Here is a 14,716-nt window from a genome sequence, read left to right as displayed (position 1 = left end):
ATGATTTGATATTATAGATGGAAGCAAGCAAGCTAAATTAAAACGTCCATATATGTATTTGTGCAACACGTGTCCAATAAATAAATTTATTTTATAATAACAATACTTGTATAATGTATATCAGAAGGATTTAATACTCCAACTGCACTATGAACCTAAACGATGCGTGACGTAACTCTGTTATACACAGATGTCTTACAATGCAGCTAATGCAACAGCAGTAATTGCTCCTAGTGCCATGACTATATAGCCAGTGGTATATACTTCCTTGATCGTTAAACACTTTCCTAGATCCCAGATCTGGAAATGAAAATAAATGCAATGTAATTTAATGCAACCATTGACCTTTTTTCAAACTATGGATGCAACAGAAAACTAGTAATGGTATTGTATTAAATGATGCCTTACCAAATGACGGATTCCATTAAAGTAGTGGAAGGTAGCAGGAAATGCTACTAAAGCTTTGCCAACAAAGAGAATAGGACCAGGAAGACATAAAGCTTGTATGGATTCTATGAGACAAGGTACTCCTCCAGGTAAAAGTAGAGCACCTGAAATGTGTATGAAAAAAAAGTACTCAGTGATCATTGCATTCAGTATAAAACGTTCATATTGATTATTAACAGTTGTAATACAACTTACTGAATCCAAATATAATAGCATATGATGAAAGAGCTATTCCTGTCGCACGATGAGTAATGGATAGCATCGATGTTAACTGTGGTTGGTAGATAGTTAAATGTGGAGACAGTGGTCGCTTAAGACGAAGGTTTCTCTCATCATGCGTTTCACAAACTCGTGTAGTAGCACATAATGAATTGGTGGCAGAAACACTAATTGGACTAAAAGAGATACATTGTTTAATATAATTTTAATTCATACCTAATACTTAAAAAATATTTCAATTAAATCTCCATTGCAAACACTCTTTGATAGAGTAAATAATATATAATAAGACACTGCCTTATGTTCAGAATGACTACAAGGTATTATGTAATGACTTACTTAGAGGTGTACAAACACCGAAGACTAGTTAGACCTAAGTTGCGTTGACACAAGAGCCTAAAAACAATTCCTATTATTAAATAACCATCGAAAATTATAAATTAACAAACATCAAAATATGTAAAAAAGAAAAAACTTGATAGAATAGTACCTGGTATAGCAGATAGCCATTTCTGCAGCTGTTCTCTTGCAGAAACTGGAAAAATATAATTAATTACAATAAATCAAGAAGAATCAGACGATTCAGATACAAACACTTTCAATACATCAAACTGTAATATTTATATAACCCTGTAACTTACATCAATCAAATAAGATCAAACAAACACGAAAAACTTATTATTAACCACAGACTACAAAACTATTGTTGAACATCACTTCAATGATTTCATCTTCAATGGATGCTTTCCATTTACTGAATCTGTCAAAATATCTAAATACAGAATCACGCCATTGGCCATTTCCGTTAGATCTAGCGAATAAAATGTCTCGCATTAAAACAATCATCCATAATGGAACATTTAACCAAAAGTAAAAGCAAAACATCATAGAAACCTAAATTCAATCAGTAAAACTGTATAATAGTTTAAGTGCAAAACATTGGCAAAGGTACTTATGCGTATAATTTTATTTGCGAAAGAAAATAAATTCCGCATGGGATATTTTAAAGTCTAGCATAGTTCAGGACTTCCGGTATAAAAAGACAGTCAAATTTTAAACCATTTCTGCAAGTTCCATTTGATTCAATATATTGAAAACCTATCGTAGTAAGCATTCTAATAGCCTGAGGAATCTGAACGTTTATTTCTGTTTAGCTAATACCAATTCACTATTTATCAAAGCGATTACGTAGATGTTATCCTAGTTTGGTATCAGTACGGTGTTGTAAAAACAGAGCATTTTTCTTAATTGTTAACTATATGTGCTTAAATATTGGTATCGAGTACTCAAAAAAAAAACAGGACAATTTTACGTGATCAATTTGTATTGTAAATCAAATTATACTATCTTTCACATTAGTATTTTCATTTGTTACTAAATCACACTTATATTCATTTGAATACTCCTTAATACTACGCAATTGTCAAGATCTTAATAGGGAAAATGTAAAGTTTAAACAGAAAAGGAAGGAGAAGAAGTCAGGCCCGGCCATACAATACTTATAATCCTAGTTTTCTTTTTAAACGCTTTGTTACAGACATTTGTAATACATCATCATAAGGATAAGGATATATCGATTTGATCACACTTAGCAAAGTAAAATGTTTAGATGTTTCAAAAATAGTGTCCATCTATGGTAGTAGGGGCGAATTTTTGTAAAAGTAAGAAGAAATAATGGACTAAAGAAAGTTTAGATTCAGGTTAATATGAAAAGGAACTTCGAGAACTTGATAAATAATAAATGTAATGTAAAATGCTCTTTGTCCATAAGATCTTTCTGAGATAAGATATCATTACTAGGTGATAACACTTTTAGGGCACTTTTGTTGTATCTATTTAGAGCAGATCTAATTTGTACTACTTTACTGTAAATGCCATCTAACAACACGACGATTACTGGAACTTGAGGATTCCAATGCAAAGGAATCTACACTTTGATTCCAATCATTTTCTTCTTGTAAGGTACTACATCTCCATGAGCTGAGGGTGTTCGGTGCTTCATCATTAGGACCCAAGGAGAACATCATTGTACTGTGACACTAGGATAAGACTTGAACGCAAGACACCAAGATTATTTATAAGAATTGTAACATATGTGAACTATTAAACAACGTTAATAAGCTCTACTACAAAATATGTTTTTTATGCTAAACATTTATGTTCAAATTGTGAATAAGGAACACTAATTTTGAAAATGTGAATTAGGTACATAAGTCAATTTATATAAATTTTTCTTACCACCGATTTTACTAGTATCCGAATTTATCACTCGATCACACTTGAATATGCTTCTACAAGTTCAGGTGCTTAAGTTGCTCGTAGGTGATAAAAAAAATAATATTCCAGGGACCCATTCTGAACCATGTAGGAATGAAGCCTTTATACAATGCAAAGAATCCTTCATTTTTTACAGTCTGTAAAGCCAAAACCAATTTTTATATGTATACATAAGAAAATATCTAACTTCCACTTTTAACACCAATCAATAATTTTTCTTATTAAATGAATTCAAGTGTGAATATTACAGAACAAGTCAATCCAACTAAAAATCAATACCAATTTTTCATTTGTAATACCTGAACGAAACAGTCCACACTGCCAGAATAAATATGAGGAGGTAGGATTCCACATGGTGTACGCACTCTTCTCTGATTCATTAATCTTGTCTAAAATAGATCATTTCTGATTATATATTAGGTTCCATCTCAAAATTTAAATAAGTCATTAATTGTTTTTTTTTTAGTCCTTCAACACTCACCCGAACAACATCGATTGGTGTAGAAGATATAGCACTCGCCATACTTGCTACGAAGCTTGATCTAAAATACAAGAATTATTAGAAAATAGTGAAACAGTGATAAACTTCATTTTCCAATTAATCTGAGTTACAGCTCAAGCATTAACTAAGTAAATGATCACTCACATGAAATGATTACTAACGCTGTCCCCAAGTACGCTAATTAGTTTTTGTTTACTGAAATCATAAATAGGCAGTTCAACTGCCGCAATGATTGCTGCCCTCTGTGCGGTAGGTCCAACGCCCTGCGCGCAAAAATTTTTATTAAAGAAAATAGCATTGCCATGTAAACTTCATGAAAACATAAGTGCATGTGCTCTAACGTTATCAATTTAATTAACATCCTAATGAACAAATTCACATTTTCAGAAAAAGCAGGAACGGAGTATAAACTGGCAAAACAGCTGAGGGCTGATTTATAAACCACGAAAAGACAAAGGACATGGTAATATTAATCTGTGCGCCACAATTGTTGACCAAATTTATGTTTCAAATGTCATCTGTTCTAAAGGTAGAAATTTGCAGTCAGTGCGTGTACAAAAAAAATGTCACATTGTCAGTGCGACAATGCAGGTGCATTCAAAAAATTATTTAATTTACCCTCCAGAGGCCACGAACGCCCTCCTGTTGATATACTTCCTGGAAGCAGCCAAATAAGGATAAGTTCGCTTCTAATCCGGTGACTTGCATGCGAACTTTGACAACGTCAGTTGGATTTGCGATTGCGCTCGATATGGATCCTGCTATCGCCGCGCTCACAATATTAATGATCACTAAATCATCAGTGCCCCATTTGTTGGTGGCTGCTTTTTGGAGTGAGTAGTAAGTCCCGAACTTAATAGTCCCATAAGTAGCTTGCCTGAGAACTGCCGAGCTGATCCTGCCATAAATAGGGAAAAAGCTTTCTAAGAGAAGGTGCCTCAATGTAGTCACATAAATTCGGCACGCTTAAATTACAAATAGATACATCATATATTAGGAAGAATTGACTTTTTCGAATTATACGTTGTCGTTCAAGGGTACTATACTTCTGATATAACTTGAATTAAATTTAAAAGAAAGGTGAGAAGCGCAACGGTCAAAAGAAACAGCTTCATCTGGGACAGTATAAATTATTCAATTTAATTAATTAATTTATTATAAAATTAGTGTCTGAATTATAATTATACTTTTATATAGTTATAAATTTACTCAACTTCCCTGGTCAACTATTTACACCCTATACCGGTACAAGGTATTTCATTTTGCTTGTTTTTTTTTGCCACCACTATTATGACTCATAAATCACAACCTCCAACACTACTGCCAGCTTACACTCCATCCCCTAGTTCCTGAGTTATCTGGGTACAAGTTCGATTGACAATGTTATGGAAAAAGAAAATTATGTAGATTCTAAATAATGATCTTAAGAGTGAATGTGATTGGTGAACGTGGAGTTTAATGGCGAATAGTAAATGCCGATTGAGAAGTTAAAGTTATATTATTTATAGATTGTACATAATTCTGAGATCATGCGGGTTTTTAAAATACTTGTAATCACAGGTATCCGTTTACTTACTCAAAGTTTCGGCTCTGGAGTAGGTCTTCGTCAAGAGAAATGTATTTTTTTCACTTGAAGACATCTAGAACATAAGGCGGTAAGAACTGATATTACCTAACCGAATATTCAGGTATTAAATAAAATGATATGACAATTAATTGTCCATGTAATTCCACTTGGAAGTGCGATCTTCATACATATAGTTGCATGGTATTTTTTCATATTTTTTTCCTTTTTACAATATAAAACTAGGACGAGACTGAATTATATGAATAGAACTGTTTCTAACTTTCTTTTTTCACAAGTTCAAGAATTCAAGTGGTAGATAACCCTTATGTCGTAACAGTATTCAGGATTGTTTGATTTTTTTTGTATATTACACAGGACAGCACGAGCAACAAAAATTATGAATTTCCAATGAACCACACAAGGATACGTCGTTGTCGAACCAGCCATCATTTAAAATTAAATCTTTATCGTATCTTTATCAAAATTTTGTCAGTGTTTCATAATCTTCCAGTTTACCTATGGAATAACACGCCGATCGATCTAATTTTTATTGGACCAGACGATATAGTGTCCAGTATCTGAAAGATTATATTCTACTTTCAAAGTAAAATTCCTAACCCATTCCTGAATATAATATAATTCACCAAAAAGAAACGAAATAAAGTGTAGTACCATTTATATAATAAATCGTACCAACTTACATTCTTGATGTCTTCAAATTAAGAAAAAAAGAATTAACATCTATCAAACTTGCATCATCACCGAAACATTAGATAATTGTAAACAGACAGATGATTGTAATTAATTATCATTTCACTAAGCTGTATACTTTGATCCTATTTTTTCGCTATGATTATGCAAGATCACCGGATGAGCTTCACAAACAAATGTTTTTACTTCTCAATATTTCAGATTATGCAACAATTGTAACGACATATCATCAAATACAAAAACATCGTAATTACTTATCCGTGTTATTAGCTGGCTCCAGGTGAAGAGATCAGCTCAAACGGATGCGCAAGCCAAGAGAGAGAAAAAGCATGAAAACTTTACTTACCCCGAATACAGAGCTTTAAGTCCCTCCTGTCTAGTGATTTGTAGAAGAGCATCAATCATTCCAGAATATTTTAAAGATGCATGTTTACGATCTAGCTTCTGTCCTTGCACTTGTAAGCGTGTTTTTGTTGTATCTAACGGAAAGGTACCTACAGCGCAATAAAGTAGAAGATCAAATATACATATTTTATCTCTAAGGAATTTCAAGTAAATCTATGCACGTATCTTCTGTGACGTATGTACCTAAATGATGTAATTTTGATTGCACTGCAATGTCCATTGTTGAGGATTTTAAAACTCAATCAAACGATACTGGCAGCGAGACAAGTCACTGTCGGTTCTTTTAATATGATTTAGATAAATAAAACTTCCATATGTAAATCAAATTTCTAAACAATTACGTCAAGCAAATCACAAGAATATAAAGCATACGCAACGCAATTATTTTTTTAAATAAATATGTTTAATCTACTTCGTTTGATGTGTCGTAATGATAGCTAGTTTGAAACGTAAATAAACAAATGAATAAAAAGCATTGGAATGACGGCATCGCAGTAACGTAATCATACTTTCGACCAGGACAGCCTTATGTGATTTGTTATCCTACATATGTATATTCCAGATAATTGTTGTGCAATATAAATATAATGGAAAAAAAGCCTCTCACTCTTCGCAACATCCAAGTTCTGTCAATATAAAAACACGGAAAGTATGGAAATTTTAAAGATACTAGTGTCGATCCAATTATATTGCGGATGAGCAAATAAACTGTTGGTGCTTCATCCATCAGGAGGAATGTACTGTACTTCTTTTTAATCGAGACATCGATCACATCTTTCTTTGAATTATCGATTTGGCTGGATTTTCGATGACAGGACATTCACTTTGAGTGTGCACCTGAAAATCAATATTTCCGACGTTATATGTTATTATCAAATCTCTGTATGTGGGTCTTGCTTGGTTATCAATATTCTTGACAAGGTTTGGAGCTCAGTGAGGAATGCCAAAAAATAGAAGAAATTATTACGATACAATGCCCACAGAAGGCTCTCTTGTAGCATAGCACCAACATATTTGTCTCATCGTGCAGTACAATTAGATCTTCACCATTTATTAGATATTTATCTAATTTAGTTGACGTTAATTACTATCTAGATGTCTTTCACAGAATGCATTATTGATTCACAAAATCAACTATGATTAAATAAGGATACTCAATGTATACAGAAAATAAAAAATTACACACTCAAATCAAGTAATCAAATTAATAATGAAGGATTATACCAAAAGTATTAATTTAAAAATGCCTGAGGCCCAGCGAGCAATATACATTTGTAAGTGTACATCATACATGACATACACAAAATGAAAATTTTCTTATACAAATTATAACTCTAATACAGTGGGTCATTGTAAAAAACAATTTCGAATATAACTTAAGGTCTAATATCTGGAATCATGGATTTATGACAAATTCCACATTCCATTTCTCAATGTTGCAATGTTATTTTTCGCTCGCAGAGTCCCATGCCACAAAGTTTGTAAAACCAATGGAAATACAACTTACCAAATTCTGCTATAATTGAAGCTAAACCTCCATAGACAAATGGCCGCCAATCACTCCACTCTTTCTGTGCCATTATTAATATGAAGTATTATTAAGTGCTGCAAAACAAAAATAATAAGAATTATTGAACATACAACGTTTATAAGTCAGTCCTTTTATGAATATTTCCTGAATATGATAACTTTTGCTTGTATTATTTATTACATTAAATCATATATAATAAAACTAGAATACCTGAGTTTCTTTATTCTTCATTTTATTTATTTAATTGCCTTACAAAGATTAAATATTTGAGTATGAAATAATTATAAACATGAATAAATGCAATTAATAAACTGCATTATGTTTATTTAACACTTGGTTATTGACGATACAAACATTCAAATCATATTTTTATGGCATACCATTTTTAAAAGTAAATCAATTTGTATATTGAATAATAAAAGTTTATGTAATAGGGAAATACTAATTGTAGCCATTTTGATACTTAGTTGATTTTGTACTATTTACCATACAAGATACTATTTATACTGCTGAAATTGTAAAGTTTTTGAACAAGAATTAATAAATTCTAGACTGTCTAAATGGTAACTATCGTACAGTTATAATATTCACTTTACAAAATGATTAAAATCCAACATCAATTTATGTTTAAACTTGGCACATGACATGGAGATTAAATGAAGTAATCTACATGTTTCATCATTTTCATGCTAGAACAAGTTTACAATAACAAACATGAATAAGAAATTATTCAGAATGTCAATTTTACATCAAGTATAGAACGCATGCATGCAAGATAAAATTTGAGGTTATATTTCAGTATCATATGGAAAATAGTTTCTGAGTAATTATCAATAATAAAAGAACATGCTAGCAGACGATATCTGACAAATCATTTATGAAAATAATTAAAAAACAAGAACCAAGACAATCATTTTTTAATGAAAGAGTAAATGTTGAAAAATGAGCGGACCAGGTTTCGTCATTGAGCTAATAGATTAGATAATACTAAAAATAAAACCTACCTGTCAATCACTGTAATCGGTATCAATTATCAGTTCTACTAGTGTGAGCTTCAAGATTAGTATGTACACATTGAGATACGAGCTGAGATTTATATCTCCTTAACGTATCACCGTTCAGTATGAACGACTTGTGAGAAACTACGTTCAAGAAACACATTTTTCGCACTGCGCAACTCGCTAATCTTTAGTAACGTGCCCTGACGTCATTACGATAAAATTTTTTTTAAATCATTAGGCACGTTCAGCAGAACACCGCTGAGGAAGTAAATATATTTGATTGGTCATTTGATCGTTAATCTTAAAACAATTGTGGGATTTGACCAATCAAATGTTTTTGCTCCTCTGCGGGGTTTCTGCTGAACGTACCATTTACGCCGTGCTTTCGCAAATCTTCTCTAAACGTGCTGATCCGTACAGAAAATAAATAATATCGGAGCTAATTTAGTTGCATTTAGAAATATCATTGCGATTAAAAAATATACAGGAATTATTACCGAATCATATACATGGCACTGTATTCTAAGAACGAGCAGCGAAGCTCTATCACATGAAACATGATCACATAAAGAATTATGAGCAAATTTTATTTTTTGTTTTTGCGATAAGTATGGTATGCAACTAGCTACGCTCTAAGTATACAATATAGCAACGTTATTTAATTATTAATTTGGGCATATATGATCAGAATTTCTTTACAAGAGGGGAATGCAAAATTTTTATGCACTCCATTGTTGTATGCTTCATTATTATTGTTCTTATTATATTTCTTTATATGACTTTACAATCGGTTTTATTAATTATTGAGATCTTTAATTTACTTGTTTGTCGATGTAAATTGGTAACAGAATTATCTCGATAATAATTCTTAAAGAGATTTTGTTGCAATGGAAATGAAAAGTCAATTATAAAAACTCTAGTGGCGACAAGTTAAATCAAAAGTCTTGTTTGGCTTACGTCATGTACGAGGTAAGAGGAATGTCTACGAATTCGAAATAACAACAAAAGGTATCATGGCGTCTAAAACCCATGTGGACAGCACGGTTAACGAACGTCGACTCCGCCCAATTTATGGTAAATATTATGTCGCCAGATGTGCGATATTATGAAAAATTTGTTTACCAACCATCTATTAGCTACCTGTTTTCCCGCCGGATCAAACCGGCAGAGAGGTTATGTAATGCCGGGATACCGTTCTCGCAGACTGGCTCGATAATGGAAACAATAAGAAGGCCCTACAAGAGGCGGATAAGGTACTCAGAAAGCAGCCAGGTAATCAGTGTGCCAGGGTTCTCAAGGCCTTGGCTCTTCTTCGGCTTGGTAAAGAAGATGAGTGCCAACTTATCATGGATAAAGTTCGTGCTGAGGTGCCCTGCGAGGACTCTACTCTACAGGCTATGAGCATTTGCTACAGAGAGATTCATCAGCGTAAGTTCTATAATATTACTCTAATGTAATAAGAGAGTATGTGCTCTTGTTACAATATTTTAGTGTTCTCATGCTGTGGGTGGTAGCTGCGATGATAAGTTTGCTCAGTTCATTACTTCAAAATGTTTCAAGATAGTGTCTCAGTCGCTGACAAAACAAGAAAATATGTTTTCTCTCTCATGATTTATTAAAACTAAGAAAACAAGACTGTTTAGAGTAGTTATTTGGCATTACAAAACTAGAGTACTTGAATTCTTACGCCATAATGCTAACATCATTTTTCTAAAAATAAAAAAAGTAAAACTAATTCAAAATCAGATACTTTATCATCAAGCTATTGTTTCAATTAAGGTTAGATTACATGAGAGCTACAAGATTTCTATTTTCAATGATCCTCTGGTACAAGATTAACGTGTAATTAAAAATTGGCTGATTGAATTTGAAATAAGCTAGCTGAAAACTATCTGATTAATTTATTCAATGTCATATATGTGTAGGCTGACTCGGCCCACCTTCAAAACTCAGGAAATTTTTTAATTAATTTTGATATTTAAATGCTTCCTATCATGGTATTTATGTAGCCATGTTTAGCATAGAATATGAAGAATTCTATGTATGGTATTCAATAAAGAATAAGAAGGGCATATTCATTTTCAGCTGATAAAATCAGTGAAGTGTATGAAGCTGCAGCAAAGATTGATCCTACCAACGAAGAATTGTTAACTCATCTCTTCATGTCGTATGTGCGGCTTGGAGATTTCAAGAAACAGCAGCAGACTGCCCTTGCCTTGTACAAGCTGAAACTGAAGAATCCATATTACTTTTGGGCTGTTATGAGCATAGTAATGCAGGCTTTAAAAGCTGATGAGAAGCTTGCTAAAGGAATTATCCTTCCACTGGCCGAGAGAATGGTCAGTCAGAGATACTATTTTCCAGTCACATGAAAGTCCTCTAAGATTTTTCCAAGATTTTTTAAAACTAACAGAAACTAACAAAAATAGTATAATGAGTTACATTGGCACATTATTTTATGTACTACTTGTAGAAAATACAAATTACTGTTTTTACATAATCTTGAGGAAGGGTAGACAGCTTCTCCTCATCTATCAAATATGTTATAACAAAAGCTTTAGTCATTAGGATTGAACATGGAATTTCTGGACACAGGTGTTAAAATTGGTCAACGAAGGAAAGATGGAAGCAGAACAGGAACTACAACTGTACTTGATGATCTTGGAGTTGCAAGGAAAAGATGAAGAAATTTTGAATGTACTCTCAGGACCTCTTGCTTCCCGCCTTTCCGCTGTACCTCAACGGAAAGCTAGCCTACTGTTACAATTACAACGTTATCCTGAGGCTTCGGCTGCTTTCAAAGAACTCATTAATCAAGAGTAAGTAATTGCATAATAGAATTGTCAGATTTTAATTAGTAATTTATGCAGTGAAATAATAATTGATTAACCTCTATTATTATTATATTATAACAGTATCGATAACTGGGCTTATTATCAAGATTATTTAAAAGCCTCACTAAAACATCAAACACCTAAAGAATGTTTAGACTTTTTAAATGAAACTGCAGCAAGTACCCAGGGAACAAAAGCCAGAGCTCCTCATCTAGCCAGATTTGAGCTATTGGTTCAGATACAGGACTCTGAAGAAGCGCAAAAATTACTTGATCCTGTACAGTTAATGCGTCAGTACTTTGCAATGTTTGGTGAGAAGAGTTGTGTTGTTGGTGATTTAAAATTATATCTGAATCTCCTTACATCTCCTAGCAAGCTGAATCTACTTCAACAGGTAGAGGATGACATGAACTAAGTTCTATATTAAAATGTTTCTACAATCTTGCGAAATATTTAAGGTTAAATATTTTATTATTGTATGATCTTTAACAAAAATGTGTTTTGTACTGCAGATTAATGAAGATGTAGGCGTGAAGTCGGATGAGTATCCAAAGACTATAGAACAGATGCAGAGACACATTCATATGAAGCAATTGCAGCGCATTTGTGGATTACACCATTGTCCCATTGCTGATAGAAAGGAAAGAGAAAAATTAGCAGAAAGACTTCTTGACCTTTATGATGAAGGAAGTACTCTAAGTCCTTTCGAGGATAGACTGCCTACTGATTTTTGTCCTGCGGACCCTTATGCTCTTCTGGCATCCCATCTGCTTCATCAGCTTTATTTTGAGAGTAACGATGCATCATATTTATATAGGTAATTCTAATTTGTTAATATTCCATATATTTCTATGGCTCTGTTTCTTTCATCTAAAAAATGTATGAAACTTTTACGCTCATTTAACACTTTAGCCAAAGATTTCGTAATATTTAACGGATTTGTTATAGGGCAATGGAATTGTTGGAACGATGTTTATTGTCGAGTCCTGCTAATTTTCATTTAAAAATTTTATTGGTGCGAATATATCTTGAAGTGGGTCTAATTGGTGGAGCGGATCATGCATTTACTTTATTGGATGCCAAGCATATTCAACTTGATTCTTTGGGCTATTTACATACGCCTCTTCTTGCACCTCTTGGCCACTTGTCTCGAGCGTCTGCGACACTTGATCATGCTGCCAAATTCTTCGTAGCCAATTACAAAGATGTATGTATTTTCACAATTTATAGTTTCAATTAAAACTTTCTGATTCTTGTATATTACAAAATCCTTCACTAATTCATTTATTTGTTGAACCATAGATTTATGATATTAGGAGTTGTTCGTGATTGTACAATTATAATAATTTATTAACACTCGAAGAAGTCACGATGAAAAATAAAATATAATATCAGTTTCTTTTGCGTATCTTGCGCAATATCCTCTTGCATAATATTCCTCATTCTCTAGGATGCAAAATTATTAGTAAAACTATCAAGTGGGTACACTCCTTGTGTATAAGGTAGCAGCAACTTGTATGATCTCCAGTTTTTTAACCTAAGTAGGAACTAACAGATCGATATATTAACGACAATAAATAAGGATATATTAATCAGCTCCAATGCCATTAATAAGTATCATTTTTTTCCAGAGTGCGGATCATTTAACATTTGCCTACAAATATGGAAGTTTTGTCAAAATTCAGGAATTCGTCGAACTGAGGGAAAGACTAGAGAATTCCTTTCATTTCGCCATGACAACCGTAGACAAGATGTTACTCGAGCTCAGCTGGTGCGATAGTCCAGGAATGCTATTTAATACATTATCAACAATGCGTATACAGCCTCACGAGGATTCCATCAGATGGGATCTTTTGCGAGATAATCGTGACTTAGAGGTGCGTATTTTACGTGAGTAATTAAGTAGATATGCACTTGTACTTAGGTAAATGAATAAACATATAGATTCGGTTATGCACATTTGGATAAAACAGTGAATACAATTTTGGAAAATTCTTGTGACAGGTAATCGTAGGATGGGAACCGTTATCAGAAAAGAATGAGGATTTGCGTATGAAGGAAGAGACACGCGAATGTATGTTGCGTCTGCTTGCGGCGCGGAGTCTGATATTGCGTATAATAGCTGCTTGCGCGGAATTCGACGCTTCGGCGCCGACGTCGCAGTCAGATTCGACATCGCCGCCGTTACTCGCGCGTTTGTCTGCGCAGTTGAAGCAATTGGCAACTGAAGAAATACCAGCGACTTTACGCAAATTTGAAGACCCGGAGAAGTCTGGAGTTATCAACTACAAGGCCTCCAGTGTCCTGGTACCAATGGACGCGCTGGCGCGCTTACGCGAGGCATATGAATCCGAGCAATTAATAACAGTTGTCCAATTAGCTGATTCGCTTACGCAATGTTCATATCCGGATGTTAAATGCCTCGAAGCTCTTCGTTCATCGGCATCTTTGCAAACCTTACACCTGCCTGAGTTCGATTCGCCTGTTTCTTATAAACCATTTTTACTGAGAGCAACGACATGCGGCGAGACTTTAGCATTTTTGGCTGCCATGTGCAGCGCGTGTGCGACGCAGATGCAGCCGCGTATGTCTAATAAGAAGAACAGAAAGAAATTGGCTGGCAAGGAAAATTCATCCTTACCATCCTTATCTTCAATTTCTGACCATCTTCAGGTAAAATATATAATTTATGTATATATTACTGATTGGCAGTTGTGACAATTTATTCATTTTAATATTTTCCTCTGGTTTACAGAGTTGGACGGACGTTGGCACGTTTCTTGCTGAGAAAGCGAAAAACTTGGAAACGGCTCTGTCCGGATTAGAGAATCTTCGATTGCAGACTGGTATAAAATCAGATGCGGATACGAAGAAGGTTACTGCAACTGCAATAGTCTCTGACCGTGGAGAAGCAAGCATAGTTCAAAGCTGCCTAGTGTTGACTTCGCGTGAACAACTCACTCTTAAACTTATAAACAGCCTAAGAAGCTGAAAAATCTAGGTCTCAGTTCCCTGTAAAAAGAAGGCCATCCATCCATCTACTCGCTTCCTTATACGGCGAACACGATCGTTTATCGTTTGTGTACATAACACTTTGCAGTTTACGGTTGTCCTTGACCGAATAAAATTAAATCTTTCTTCATAAACGTTAACGACCTGAAATTTTTCTAAGTGCGTCATACACGTATTCCTTATGATTGAAATGGACGATCCAAAAAACAA

The 14,716-nt window shown here is 33.8% G+C and overlaps 3 protein-coding genes and 1 long non-coding RNA gene across 11 annotated transcripts; 2 read left to right on the top strand and 2 right to left on the bottom strand.

The window, feature by feature from the left end:
* Positions 1–51: 51 nt before the first annotated feature.
* On the bottom strand, positions 52–1,440 carry LOC107274939 (succinate dehydrogenase cytochrome b560 subunit, mitochondrial). Its single transcript, XM_015754549.2, has 6 exons — positions 1,308–1,440; positions 1,157–1,201; positions 1,006–1,062; positions 643–842; positions 409–551; positions 52–300 (listed from the first exon to the last, which is right to left on the bottom strand). Exons 2-6 carry the CDS (start codon positions 1,174–1,176, stop codon positions 196–198), a joined length of 525 nt encoding a protein of 174 aa, XP_015610035.1. The 5' UTR covers positions 1,177–1,201; positions 1,308–1,440; the 3' UTR covers positions 52–195.
* Positions 1,441–1,484: 44 nt separating this feature from the next.
* Positions 1,485–2,792, top strand: LOC112493644. Its single transcript, XR_003058159.1, has 2 exons — positions 1,485–1,614; positions 2,629–2,792. It is a non-coding gene; the product is annotated as an uncharacterized LOC112493644 (long non-coding RNA).
* LOC107274935 (mitochondrial uncoupling protein Bmcp) lies at positions 1,738–8,818 on the bottom strand. 7 transcript variants are annotated; one of them, XM_015754541.2, is made up of 10 exons: positions 7,870–7,892; positions 7,636–7,733; positions 6,918–6,965; positions 6,070–6,217; positions 4,064–4,343; positions 3,590–3,708; positions 3,425–3,485; positions 3,243–3,332; positions 2,905–3,080; positions 1,738–2,716 (listed from the first exon to the last, which is right to left on the bottom strand). In XM_015754541.2, exons 3-9 carry the CDS (start codon positions 6,946–6,948, stop codon positions 2,958–2,960), a joined length of 852 nt encoding a protein of 283 aa, XP_015610027.1. In that variant the 5' UTR covers positions 6,949–6,965; positions 7,636–7,733; positions 7,870–7,892; the 3' UTR covers positions 1,738–2,716; positions 2,905–2,957. The 7 variants fall into 7 exon arrangements, with proteins under 7 accessions (XP_015610027.1, XP_024935664.1, XP_024935665.1 ...); XM_015754543.2 differs by lacking the exon at positions 7,870–7,892 and adding an exon at positions 8,664–8,817 and having other exon boundaries at positions 1,973–2,716; positions 6,736–6,965; XM_025079898.1 differs by lacking the exon at positions 7,870–7,892 and adding an exon at positions 8,664–8,799 and having other exon boundaries at positions 1,973–2,716.
* A 260-nt stretch (positions 8,819–9,078) lies between these two features.
* LOC107274933 (N-alpha-acetyltransferase 25, NatB auxiliary subunit) lies at positions 9,079–14,646 on the top strand. 2 transcript variants are annotated; one of them, XM_015754536.2, is made up of 10 exons: positions 9,079–9,734; positions 9,797–10,088; positions 10,746–10,999; positions 11,256–11,479; positions 11,576–11,888; positions 12,007–12,311; positions 12,443–12,701; positions 13,126–13,371; positions 13,499–14,167; positions 14,250–14,585. In XM_015754536.2, the coding sequence occupies exons 2-10, from the start codon at positions 10,007–10,009 to the stop codon at positions 14,484–14,486; spliced, it is 2,589 nt and encodes an 862-aa protein (XP_015610022.1). In that variant the 5' UTR covers positions 9,079–9,734; positions 9,797–10,006; the 3' UTR covers positions 14,487–14,585. The 2 variants fall into 2 exon arrangements, with proteins under 2 accessions (XP_015610022.1, XP_015610021.1); XM_015754535.2 differs by having other exon boundaries at positions 9,674–9,734; positions 9,864–10,088; positions 14,250–14,646.
* Positions 14,647–14,716: the final 70 nt, after the last annotated feature.

Source organism: Cephus cinctus, unplaced genomic scaffold (genome assembly GCF_000341935.2).
Source record: "Cephus cinctus unplaced genomic scaffold, Ccin1 Ccin1_scaffold0123, whole genome shotgun sequence".
Lineage (NCBI taxonomy): Eukaryota > Metazoa > Arthropoda > Insecta > Hymenoptera > Cephidae > Cephus > Cephus cinctus.
The sequence above is the reverse complement of the archived record's forward strand: the minus strand, read 5'-3'. Positions and strand labels throughout refer to the sequence as shown.

What these genes read in the sequence shown, in the direction of transcription:
- LOC107274933 (XM_015754535.2), top strand. Translation starts at nt 9,674, where the DNA reads ATGGCGTCTAAAACCCATGTGGACAGCACGGTTAACGAACGTCGACTC. An exon ending in AGCTGAATCTACTTCAACAG is followed by an intron (nt 11,889 to 12,006) that starts GTAGAGGATGAC and finishes TTTGTACTGCAG; the next exon opens with ATTAATGAAGATGTAGGCGT. An exon ending in CAATTTCTGACCATCTTCAG is followed by an intron (nt 14,168 to 14,249) that starts GTAAAATATATA and finishes TCTGGTTTACAG; the next exon opens with AGTTGGACGGACGTTGGCAC.
- LOC107274935 (XM_015754538.2), bottom strand. Translation starts at nt 7,708, where the DNA reads ATGGCACAGAAAGAGTGGAGTGATTGGCGGCCATTTGTCTATGGAGGT. An exon ending in TTCAATTATAGCAGAATTTG is followed by an intron (nt 6,218 to 7,635) that starts GTAAGTTGTATT and finishes ATTGCGCTGTAG; the next exon opens with GTACCTTTCCGTTAGATACA. An exon ending in GCGTTCGTGGCCTCTGGAGG is followed by an intron (nt 3,709 to 4,063) that starts GTAAATTAAATA and finishes TTTTGCGCGCAG; the next exon opens with GGCGTTGGACCTACCGCACA.
- LOC107274939 (XM_015754549.2), bottom strand. Translation starts at nt 1,176, where the DNA reads ATGGCTATCTGCTATACCAG. An exon ending in TGCTATTATATTTGGATTCA is followed by an intron (nt 552 to 642) that starts GTAAGTTGTATT and finishes TACACATTTCAG; the next exon opens with GTGCTCTACTTTTACCTGGA. An exon ending in TTAATGGAATCCGTCATTTG is followed by an intron (nt 301 to 408) that starts GTAAGGCATCAT and finishes TTTCATTTCCAG; the next exon opens with ATCTGGGATCTAGGAAAGTG.